This window comes from Humulus lupulus, chromosome 2, assembly GCF_963169125.1.
Source record: "Humulus lupulus chromosome 2, drHumLupu1.1, whole genome shotgun sequence".
NCBI classification, from domain to species: Eukaryota; Viridiplantae; Streptophyta; class Magnoliopsida; order Rosales; family Cannabaceae; genus Humulus; species Humulus lupulus.
In genome coordinates, this window is record NC_084794.1 from 38,837,709 (window position 1) to 38,850,608 (window position 12,900).

The following is a 12,900-nucleotide window of genomic DNA, read 5'->3' on the forward strand; positions in this document are numbered from 1 at the left end:
TCAGAGGTGGACTAGCCCTCCCCCAAAAGTCCGCACTTTCGGAGCCTATCCTCGTGTAAAAGGTATAATAGAGACCTCCTGCCATGGGGGAGTTGGAGCAGGGTCTCTCTATGCTCCTTCATTGTCTCGTCAGGAGTGGGATGCTGAAAATTGGCTGAAAGACAAGACATATTTCTACTAAGTACGGTTCTAAGAGCTAAAATCTCGAGCATAGAAATAAAGATAACGAGAATACTTACGAATCCGCCTGAACGAGTAGTGTCAAGACGGGGACAGACCGTCTGTCCAAAAGAAGGCCCTTTTGAAATCAGGCGGATGATTGGGAAGATCTTTAAAGACCTTATTCTCCTTGGGATAGCTCGAGAGATAATAAAAGCCATCCCCTCCCCGAGCTCGGGAGGGGTTACTTTTCAGACAAAAGAGATACAAGATCTCTTGAGGCGAAGGTCCTTTCCACCCCATCTCATGGTATAAGGACCTCAGGGTAGACAGCACCCTGTAAGAATTGGTGTTGAGTTGGAACGGGGCCAACCCAATGAAATCCGTGAAGTCCTTGAAAAAAGACTTCAAGGGCAACAGTGCTCCCGCCCTCATGTATTCCTGGTTCCACGCCGCGCACTTCAACCTGGCGTCATGTCCCCCAGGGGCGAAACAACTTCGTTCATGATTGGCCGGAGCTCGACACTTCAAGGAGCCTGACAGGCTGAGGCCGTGGAAAGCCAGGATTTCAATTATCTGACTAGTTGTGGTAACCGAGCTCCAATAGTGCTCGGACTCAAACATTTCTCTCCTCGGCTGCGAGGAAGAAGGTTCCCCCATTAGTGAAAATTGGAGCTCTCCTGGATGGTATGCGACAGTGACCTTTAGTGCAGGGTCGAGGGGAATCAGCCTAGGTCCTGAATTGGATTCTGGATAGAGGGCCTCCCGAAGAACTCTCCTCTTCCCCTCTATAACCTCGTCTATCTGGCGACGGTAATGAGCTCGAATATCCTCTTGCTCGCACGCAAGCTCGTACTCCCTTATCCGACGTTGATTCCAGGCGAACAGCGATTCTGGGCTCGGAGTTTTTGGCTCGTAAGGGATTTCCAGCAACGACCCCCACCGTCTTTCCAGATTCTATGACATCTAGCGAGAAAGAAAAAATGGTGAGGGCCATGCATGCAAGAGTTGCGAGCTCGAAGTTACGAGCTCGGAGTTTAGGAACAAAACAAGCTATATATTAAGGCCCTTATTAAAGAGTCAGGACGTGCGTTCCACGAGAAAGGAAGGAGAGTGGATAATTTTTTGAAAATCCCGAAAATCAAGGGAAAAAGAGTGGCGGTTAACCAGGAAAGGCAGCCTTGGGTTTCGTGCATTTCTCAAGGCCAATGTTTTTTACCCGAAATCTTGGTGTACAAGAAACGTCTCTTAAAATTTTAAAACCCAGAAAACAGGAATCTTGTTCAAACATCAAAACTGGATATGAACCAGTGATGTAAATTCTATGTTGGGAGTCTAAAAAAGCACAAGAGCCTATCAGATAGAAGTCTCCTATCGTATTATGCTAAGAATGTAAACTAGTACATACACAGACACAGCAAAAACAACATGAACAAAAACTGACAAAACGAAAAACAAAGATTGCATACTTACACAATAACGGCGATTGCAGAGAGATTGTCGATCGAAGAAGAGGTTGCAAATAAGAACTCACGGACTCGAACAAACCAAGGTTTCTTTGTTTCTTTGGCTGAGAAAACATGCACATAATAGAAACTTTATAGGAAGGTCTCTGGTTTCGTTTTTTCTTCTTTTCTTTCTTTTGGCAAACGAAGATAAAAAAGAAGATGAAGAGTGGGGGTCTCGTATATATAGATGGAAAAAGGGGGATTACTCCGGGGCGTTGAATGAAATCCTTGCTAGATCCAACGAATGGGGATCAATGACAAGATGGCGCCAAAAAGGTGGCAGACGGATGATCGTGGACATGTTTCCAAGGTACTCAAGTACCAAAAGTGAACAATGCCTGGCTGACGCGTGTCCATTTTCAAAAAGCGTATGACGGTATGGTTCCCGAGGAAAGTAGTTCAAAAGTTTTCTTCTCTTAGGATTCGAACAAATACTTTTGAGGGGGCAAGATGTTGTACCCAGTTTTCGAGCCATGTTAAATGTGACCTCAAAAGTCGGATTCACAAACAATTGGGCTCGTAAGGTTTAGAGTATGCTCCAGGACTAAATATCGAGCCTGCAAGACATAGACGACCTCGAAGTGTTCATGACCTCGAAGTGTTCATGACCTCTAAAGGTAGCTTCGGAGACGCATCTATCCTCAGGGATGACCTCGGATCAGGGGTCTCGAGCTCCATGCATATACGATCTCGAAAGCCATGTGACCTCGGAAGATGTCTCTAGCTCGAAATCTGACGAAAAACCTGGGAAGCTAAGGCCTTGGAGATATATGATAAAAACCTTGAATATCTATAAGTGTTGTCCATACGAGATGTAATCCTCATTTATTACTGTAAATCCCCTAGAATCGTGGGATATTATTTGGTCAGTTATACGTCCCCTGGTCTTCAGGGGACGTTTCCTTTTATATTCGATTATAGGAATTTAAAGCCATTTATTTTATTTACGCAAAAAGAGTAACTACCCAAAATATGTGGGATAGTATTCTGCAGCCTTCTCTATAAATAGAGAGGTCATGCACCATTCCAAAGGATCGAAATTCTGAACCTTGAGAGAAAACTCTGAAGAATTCATGCTTAAGAATTTTCAGAGAAAATCTTGAGTTTAATAACAGAGACTCGTGGACTAGGCAGATTTAACTGCTAAACCACGTAAAAATCGTGTGTTTGTGTTGTTATATTTTAATTGGTCATTATCAGTTATTGTTTACGTGCTCTCCTTTCACTGTTGACGAAAAACGGCGTCAACAGTTTGCATTTTCATTAGGCCTTTGTTTGGTTTCCACCAGATCATGGATGTTTATCACCTTTCTCAAACTAACAAATTGTGCTAAAAAGGCCTTTTGCATATCATCCCAGGTATTTATGGACCCTGGTGGAAGTTTGGTATACCATGTAAAGGTTGCTCCCTTTAGTGATTGCACAAATTGGCTTATCAAAAGTGCATCTGACTGAGCGAATTCACCACACGTAGAGGTGAAATATGCCAGATGTTCATGGGGAGACCCTTCGATTCCATCAAACTTTTCAAATTTTTGTCTAATGTAGTTTGCTAGAAACGGAATTTGATCATAATAAGCCGGATAAGGTTTGTTGTATCCAATGATAGGCATGCTTGTTTCAGCCTGGTACTCTCGAATACTTTCCATGATCAAAGTTTTCAGATCTGAAGATGGTTGCGAACCAGCTGGTGGTGATTGCACACTGACTGGTGGATGTTGCATACTAGCTAGCGGAGGTATTGAGGGTGAAGAATTTTGCCCAACTTCAACCTCTTTTTGTTTTGATGCATTAACATTAGCTTGTTGTGCTAATTGTGTAGAAAGTCGAACAACTTCCTCGTCTCTTTTCGCTAATTGCTTGCAGAGCTCTTGCACCTCCTCTTCTGGACTCATTGCCCCAGTTACTAACACTGGCATATTTTTATCATTACTGATTGTTAGTGCTTGAAACTGGGAAATGAGCTCATTGGGAATCACCTTTTCTTGATTACTGAAATAAGTATCATTCATGGAGGCTTCTGACATACTACTTCCCACTTCTTGAGTCGAGGATTTTAAAGGTGTTTCAGTACCCATTTTGCTTATAGTACAAGCTCTTTAACGAGTTATAGGTCCCATGTAGGTCGTAGACTCACTATTTTGTTGAACTCTTATGGGCTGGTACCCCGGAAGAAATGCCCACTCACTTTGTCCCTTCTGAGTTGTTGACCATCCTTCTCTTTTGTTAAAGAACGAGCAAGGGTTTGCTTTAGGGACTCGCGAATGTGAACTTCTAGCCCTCTTTGGGAAAGAGGAAAGTGTCTTCAATCCTCCATCTAATCTCAGGTGATCCAACAGATGCCTAGTCTCTTCCATGAGTGGTTGTTGCTATCTTTGATGACTTGATGAGCTTTTTGTTGGAGTTTCTGACTGTGCAGATTTTTCCAGTATTCCAACCTTAGGCATAATAGAGTCACCTTTTACTAACTTTGATGTTTTGGGAGTACTTGGTGTAGATGAGGATGTTGTTGCCTTGGTGATCCTCAAAGTTTGGGGAGTTTGTGCAATTTCTTCATCCATGACCGAAGTGACCATCACAGACGCCACTGTTGGCAAGTTTATAGGGATAGAACCGATCATAATCTGAACGGATTGTTGGTTCACTTCTCTTTGATGGTTAACTGAGTAACCCCTGATTGGTAGTGATTTTTCTTTGGTAGTTTTGACTACCTCAGAAAGCAATGGTGCAGAAGCTTTCGCAATTTTGGAGTTGTTTCTTTTGATGGAGCGATTTTGCCTCTTTTTGAAACCTTTAGCTGCCTTGCCTTTCAAGGCTTCTTGAGTTTTGGTGGCGCCTCTAGTAACCTTGCCTTTAAAGGCTTCTCGAGCCTCAGTGGTGGTTTTCAAGTTCAATAATGGTTTGGGAACACTGTAAGTGATAGGCACCCTGCCAATAGAGAATGAGGCCAAAATATGATTCCTCTTAGACTTCTGTCCATTATTGGTGCCGACAGTTGGTAACTAATGGAAGCAAACAGTAACTTGTGGTGCCATTTTCCTCCTGTGATATAAAAAAAACGTCAGCACTAAAATTTTGATTTTGTAAAATCATCATATTTGGAGATAAAAAGGAGAATGGGTCCCACCAGGCGTGCCAAAAATCATGTTAGACAAAAATTTCAAATTTAATATATTAAAATTAATGTCAAATGCAATATCACCTATGCCAATTTTTATAGCATAAGAGTTTATTAATTTAAGTTCGACCCATCCAAGATTATAAGAATAACCTCCTAATTACTACAATTTTCATTTAAGGGAGAACCTTTTGATTCCAATTATGATGATATTAAGTACTTGTATAATTTTGGGAAAATTTTGAGGAATTTGGAATTGCGACTGCACTCAGTAAATTTGACTGATTGAGCTGCCTACATACATTCTTTATGAAGGATCAAGTCACTTGTGGTTCTAGATATATATTTTGGGAAATGAGTGGAGGAATTCCGGTAAATGACCATTCATAGGAATTCATGGTATTTTTAGAAATTTATGAAATTCTGGTAGATGACCATATCATGGAATTATTTAATGTTTTGGAAGTTATGAAAAATTCCGAGGTGAATGACCTTTTATGGAATTTTGAGTGTTGTGTTTGATATCTGAGAATTTTGGGAATTTGTGGTTCGTGTGACTGCACTTAGTTTTAATGACTAAGTTGCCTACGTATCCTTTAGAGGAATCAAGTCAAACGTAGTTCAAAGCAATCTTTTGTGATGTTTTGAGAAATTTTAGGTAAAAGACCTCTTGTTTAAAATTCTTTTTATCATTTGATATAATTTTAGAATTTTGTTTTATGTTGAAATCTCTTTATTTATAGAAAATTGTTTTTATAAAATAAAGAAATCAAAACTAATTTTGGCAGATTCTAGAATCTGTTAATTTAATTATTCCAAAATTTGATAGTGAATAATTAAATTTAATATAAGATAATATTTATATACTAAAATTAAAATTTAATTTTAGAGATTTGAATTTAAAATTTGTGATAAAATCTGATATGGATATTTATAAGATAATATCATTATTTTATATTTTAAAATTCAATTTGAATTTGAAATATAATTAAGATATCATCTTTTGTCTATTTAAACATTCTACCACACTCAACATAATGTATTCTTTAAAGTTCTCCAAATTTGAGAGACATTGTTTAACTTTGAAAAGAAAGTGAAGCATATATTTGGGTATGTATATTTGTTCTCCTTGATTGTTTACATCATAAACAATTATATAAATATATAGTTTTAATCTCTTATATATACATATATATTTCTCAGGAGACAACGAAGATTTATTTGCGGCAATTATCTATCTTCAATTTAAAGAGTCATCTTCAACAAAGTTTACTTCTTCAGTTTTGGTAACCAAAATTTTGTTTATATATAATATATATGCATATGAGTATGATATATATATTTTTTCTCATCATTTTATTATATATATCATACCGCATATATACTTATATATCTTTCTACATGCTGTAATTATCTAGCATGAATACGTATGACCCCAAATTTTTTAGTTTCTCCACATACATATATACTCCTCATAAATCTCTTTCTTTGTAACCATATTACACGAATGAGTATATATGTATATAAATTTATAATAAGTATGATGAATATAATATATATATATATATATATTAGTCATGACTTTTCAAATAACCAAAATAATTTAGACTCATCATTTTTTAATTACTTCAATTTTGGTTGCTGGACTTTGGAATAAACTTTTGTTAAATATACATACATACACATAATTGGACTTGGAATCATCAAGTCGTGACTCTTGACCTTTGTTGTGTTAATATACATGTATACATATAAGTTTGAATAGTTCTTCTCGATTGAACATAGTATATATTCACTACAAGAATTGACCACATTAGCGGCGGGGTCATCTGCCGCTAATACATGTGATATCCGCTGCGATGACCCGCCGCTAATGACCCGCCTCAAAATATGTGTCGCTATTAATGCTTATTAACGGGGGACTGAGACACCCGCCGCTGACATAATATTATTAGCGGCGGAGCCCGCCGCTAATATTTTTGTCAGATTCATTATTATTAGCCGCGGGGTCCGCCGCTAATATTGTTTTTATAATATATTTTAAAATTTATTTGAAATAAATTAATATTTATTAAATTTAATTATTTTTAAAAATAATTCATAATAAAATTTAACAAAATAAGCATTTAATTAATTTAAACATAACTAACATTAAAATTAATGTGAATAGTTTTAATATTTATCAACCTAGCTAATATCGCTATTGTCATTAAAAATAAATACAGTGTTAATTCAGTCCAAATACATAAACTAATAACTAAATAAAATCATTAAGATTAATATTGAAATTGTCCTCATCTTCAACATTTTGGTGTGGCTGTGAGGACGACGGCTGTGGCTGTGGCTGTGGCGGTGAGGGTGACGGCTATGGCTATGGCGGTGAAGGAATATAAGGTGGCTGTGATGATCGTCCGAGCATGAGGTCCCCAAACTAATCTCGAGGCTGTGGCTGCGACCCACCCCCAAACTCACCATATCTCACATATGGTTGCTGCGACGAACCTCCAACCTCCTCATACCTAACATTAGGTAGCGGAGGCTGCATCGATACTCCTTGAAAATCGGTAAAGCTAAAATATAGTGGAGGAGACTGGGAAGAGCGTCCAAAAATGTATTGGTTTTGATACTGAGGAGGTTGTTGCGACAACACATGTGGCGGATACGGTGGATGAGGCTAGTACTGCTGCTGTGGCGGATACTGTGAGGGAGGCTGGTACTGCTGCTGTGGCGATGTATGAAGGTCAGGATTGGCAGTGTTTGTGACGCCCCAAACTCCAGGGACCGTTACGGTGTGCCTTGTAAACAGTGCTAAACTCGCTAACCGAGTCATTTGGCCAAAATCGTGAACTAAGTATGATTAGCAGTTTAGGGATTAAAAACTTTGGTTAAGACGTAACGTTTCACTAGAACATTTAATACATACATTGGGATCCCGAAAATATAATTTCAGAGTCTATTACAGAAAATATTTACAACAGACCGTTCTAAGTGGCAAAACAGGGTTTAACCCTAGTTACTCTTTTAACCTCGATCGTGGCGGACGAGCAGCTGCATATGTACACATCATCACCTAAGCTCTCCAACTCAAGGATGGTCTAGCTTCCTCTTGCCTTTACCTGCACCACGTAGCACCCGTGAGCCGAAGCCCAGCAAGAAAACACAATATAAGATGATATAATATCAACAGATAACATGATATAATATCATCAGGTAACATGATATAATATCAACAGATAACATGATATAATATCAACAGTAATTGTAACAGCCATTCAGGACCAACGGTCCAAAACAGGTAGGTGACAATAGCCAAAAGTCACAGAAATGGGTACAGCTCCCTCTAGCCATGTGACGATAGGGTCACCAGGGCTTAATTGATAGGTAGTTCTTCATAAGTTTCATCAGGATAGGTGCATGGTGATAGATCAACAACATAACCATCCTCCCGACTCTAGAGTCGTAACTAAGGACAGCGTCCCTCGGCCATGTGACGATAGGGTCACCAGGGCCATGATCATCTGGTCTTAGACCAGGCAAGTGCTTATAAGTTCTTCGACTTTAGGTTCGGTCCAGCATTAATGCCATAGAGCCATTCAATGCATGATTCTCGACTTTAGAGTCGGTCCAGCATTAATGCCATAGAGCCATTCAATGCATGATTCTCGATTTTAGGGTCGATCCCTGACTAGTCAGTGCCATATACAAGTAAGTCATGCCACCAATTATATATCACATGTCCAATACTCATAAACAAGGTATTCAGCATGCTTACTAAGCAGGTACTAGAACAATTAGGACCATGCACAACACAGAGGCTCAAGCTCTGAATGATATCATACCCAGTATACAAAGCATGTCCTAATCACATGTTTCTCATGCATCATATGCAGTATATCCAACAATCCAACATGCACCAATAACAGCCATGCATGTCACGTTTAATAATCAACCAACATGCATCAAGGATAGCCATGCATGTCACACATAATAATCAACCGACATGCATCAATAATAACCATGCATGTCATACATAATAATCAACCGACATGCATCAATAATAACCATGCATGTCATACATAATAATCAACCGACATGCATCAATAATAACCATGCATGTCTCACATACACAGGGTGCAGTTTTCTTACCTCAGATTCGAGCTAGAACGATTAAAAGAATGACCCTTGAGAACGATCAACTTTTAGTCCTTTAGCGGTCACTTAGTCATAACCAAATATAAGATACCATCAATAAAAATGGTCAACATAAATTCCCAAATCAATATCTAGCCTCCGGGACATCAATTCCCACTTAACCGGGTATTAGGTACAACCCCGAGGCCTAAGGCTTGAATCCCCAAGCTTAAAACACCATTTTGGTAAAAAATGACCTTAAGGGTCGTGGCCCTCCCCAGCTGCGCCGCGGCACGCCCTCAAACAGAAAGGGCCTCCCTGCCAGACGCCAAGGGCCGCGGCGCTCCACAGCCGCGCCGCGGTGCTCAACCCAGACCAGCAAAAAGACCACACACGAACTCAGTTTTCCCCTGTATTTTTCCTCTCAAACCAACTCAAAACCTCCTCCAAACACACAATTAAACCCCTAAACATCACCCATAACTTCCCCTCATCAAAACCCAACCTAAACTTCAATTAAAACCTCCTCAAATCCATACTTCCATCAAGAAACCAAAAGCTGAAAAATAAAGCTTCAAAACAGAGCACACCATTAAATTCATAACTGTAACTCACCTCAAACACAGTTTTGAATCCCCTTTAATGGATGTGACAAGTTCTCTAGCTTCCCCCTTTGACCTCCAAGCTTAACTCCTCAAGGTGGCTCTCAAAATTCAAAGAAAAGGATGAAGGAAGACTTGTACGGGAGAGAAAGAGAAGAGATGAGGATGGGGATCTCTGTTTCTGTTCTGTTTCCACAGCCTTCTAAAACTCCTTAAGGCTGATATAAATCCTTAAGGTCAAAAGACCATAATGCCCCTAGGCCAAATAAATCCCTCTAAAGGCTTCCGAGGGTAAAACCGTCATTTCCTGTCTATCTCATTAATTATAATTAACGCTCTCCAATTCCTGCTATTTTCAATATTCCCAAATACCAATAAATCATATCCCATTACCCTTTAATTCCCGGTAATGCTCTAATCATTAAATTCACCCCGAGACTCACCCCGAGCCCCGGACTTAAACCCGTTATGACTAGACCGAACACTTACATCTCATGATCGTCTCATGCCCAATAGCTCGAACCAATCCACCTTATAATGTGGCTATATTAATTAATCACAACCATGCACCCAAAATATACAATTACGCCCACAGTGGCCAAATTACCAAAATTCCCTTATAATAATAAATACTCCCATATACATGCATTTACCATCATATAATAATATAATTCACATGAACATGCATATAATCATTAAATACTATAATAAATCAATTATGGCCCTCCCGGCCTCCTAATCAAGGTCCTAAACCTTATTAGGAAATTTGGGGCATTACAGTGTTACTATGAGAAGACGAACCACCTTCGAATTGTGGTGGCAAATACCTCTGCATAAAACTGTCAAACCGTGGGTCATACAGATTACTGGGTTGCTCAGGTACCATAGACTGAAGCGTCTCACGAATTGCCTTCATCATCAAAGCCATAGTAGTCATATCTTCATTAGGTGTAGCAACAGTATTTGCTTGGGACTGACCTTGATCTGTAGAGCTAGAGGTTGTCTTTCCTTCCTTCCCTTTCACCCTATAACCCACTCCTCTTTGGTAGTCAGATCTCTCCCCGAGTACTTTACTTAGTATCTCGTATTGATCGACCGGGGATGAATCAACGCCAAATACATTAAGAGATGCCTCACTCTGCTATTGACTTTGCCTTTCAAGCTGTGACCTCTGAACCTCTGCCGACCATTTTTCCTGTATAAGGATAATATTATGAACAAAAATTAGAAACATTAGAAACAAGAAAACAATACTATTCACTTACATAATCTTGTTGAGCTACCTCATTGACAAAAGATTTTGTCATTTTTTTCATATGAGCATCCCTCCAAGTATCAACAACATGCGCATCTAGGTTCTCCTATACAAATGTAAACAAAATGTTTCAGAATGTGTTATTTTATAAAATTAAATTAACATCTTCACTTACATATTGGTGACGCTTAGCTGCCAACGACTGTGTGGCTTGTGTTGTTACATACTTCATTTGTTTTCTGTTTGCTTGATTTTTAACGGAACGAGCCAAAAATCTTTCGCTCAAAAACAATTCACAAATATTCTACCAAGCCTCCTTAGTGAAATGGTCATGTGGCTTATAGAGGACATTCTCCAAATCTTTTGGTCCAACATAATGTCTTTTGAAGTGTTTATGTCTATTGTTCTTTCTCTCACGATATCTTTCGCCCATCTCCTTGTTGACAGTTTCCAGAACTGACTCACGTTGTGGATGACCATCTATATTATAGTAATACTGCATTAAGAAAAAAAAATTAGATAACTTTGTAAATAATGGAAATAAATAATGAAAAGTACAATATTTGTAATTTTTTTACCCTTATACGATCAAGCACTTGATCCTTAAACTGTTGAGGTACATCTGCAAAATCCAAATAATGTCCTGGACACAAAATGGTAACTAGAGTGCCCAACATGTGAATAAAAGCTTGATCCTCCTGCCCAACCACTTTGTTGGTCGCAGAATCAAGCTCTAGATCCAATGGTTTCCCGACTTTTTTCCTTCGTTCTTCAAGAACATTATTACTAGTAACGCCGCGACCTTTTCTTCTTGTCGGCGGGGCTTTAAAATTTATTAACAATAATCAGTATTAGTATTGATGTTATATTTATCTAACAATATAATTTCTAAAAATAATTTTGATATGCAATATTTAACCTGACTCGCAAGATGATGGTACCCTAGAAGGATCTGGCGGGTCTTGACCCCCACCATCTCTGCCGTGATAAGTAACTATATCAGCTGACATTATACTTCAGTTTAAAATTTATTAGTTAGTAATTAGCATTAAAATAGAAGCATATCACATTCAATTCATAATAATAATAATTATAAAAAAAATTATTATATTTAAATATATAGTTCTGTTACACAAATAAAAAAACTAAACAAAGTAATCACTATCATTTCCATCAGTAATCGGAGACACATTTTCATCTTCACAAAGCTCAACTAACAATTCATCATCTGCATCTGCGACTTCCTCATGTTCTAACATATCAGCTTCGTCGTCACCCTCTTCATCAGCTCCAACATATGCAGCAGGTTGATCAGATTGCATAATCAACTCTCCGAGGTCCACAATCAACACAAAATTTGATGAACTTGTTTCATGTACAACATCAATAACATCATTAACCTCATCAGAATTTTCCTTAATGTCCCAAATCTGTCGATGATTCACATCTTCTACAACTTTCCAATCATGACCTCTAAGCAAATCATCGAGATAGAAAACTTGCTTAGCTTGAGTAGCAAGTATGTACGACTCATCTTTGTACCATTCACCATTGACGTTTATACTGGTGATATTATTTTCAATGACTGTTTTCTTCATTCTTTGATTTGTATTAAACCATTTGCACCGAAATAATGCCACTGAATATGCACCAGTGAAAGATAGTGTCACTACTTCTTCAAGCGTGTCGTAATAATTAAAACATTCTGTTCCGACAACAGACACTCCACTATTCTGTGTGGTGTGCTTTCTATCTCGGTCGTGTGCAATAAATCGAACACCATTGACTATACAACCTTGGTAAAAGGTTGACAAATGATATGACCTATATGCTAAAGCTAACAATTCATCACCATTTTCCAAAGACCCAAGCTTGTGCAAGTCATATATCTAAATACATAAAATGGTATTAGATTCACAAAATATATCATTAATAAAATGACTGTTCAAAGTTCAAAGTTCAAAGCTACCTTTTCATGAAACCACAAATGAAAATTTTTCCTATGCAAACGATCATGATCACCATCTGGGTATTTTTGTTTAATCTCTTGTAGGTGTTCGCTGTTAATTAGAATAGTGTTACGATTCTTGATAACAAAAAACTAATAATAACCACACATGTTCTAAT

General features: G+C 38.4%; 1 protein-coding gene across 1 annotated transcript; it reads right to left on the reverse strand.

Moving 5' to 3' along the window:
• Positions 1-2,911: 2,911 nt before the first annotated feature.
• On the reverse strand, positions 2,912-3,745 carry LOC133814167 (uncharacterized). The gene has a single exon (XM_062247162.1). The coding sequence runs from the start codon at positions 3,743-3,745 to the stop codon at positions 2,912-2,914; it is 834 nt and encodes a 277-aa protein (XP_062103146.1).
• Positions 3,746-12,900: the final 9,155 nt, after the last annotated feature.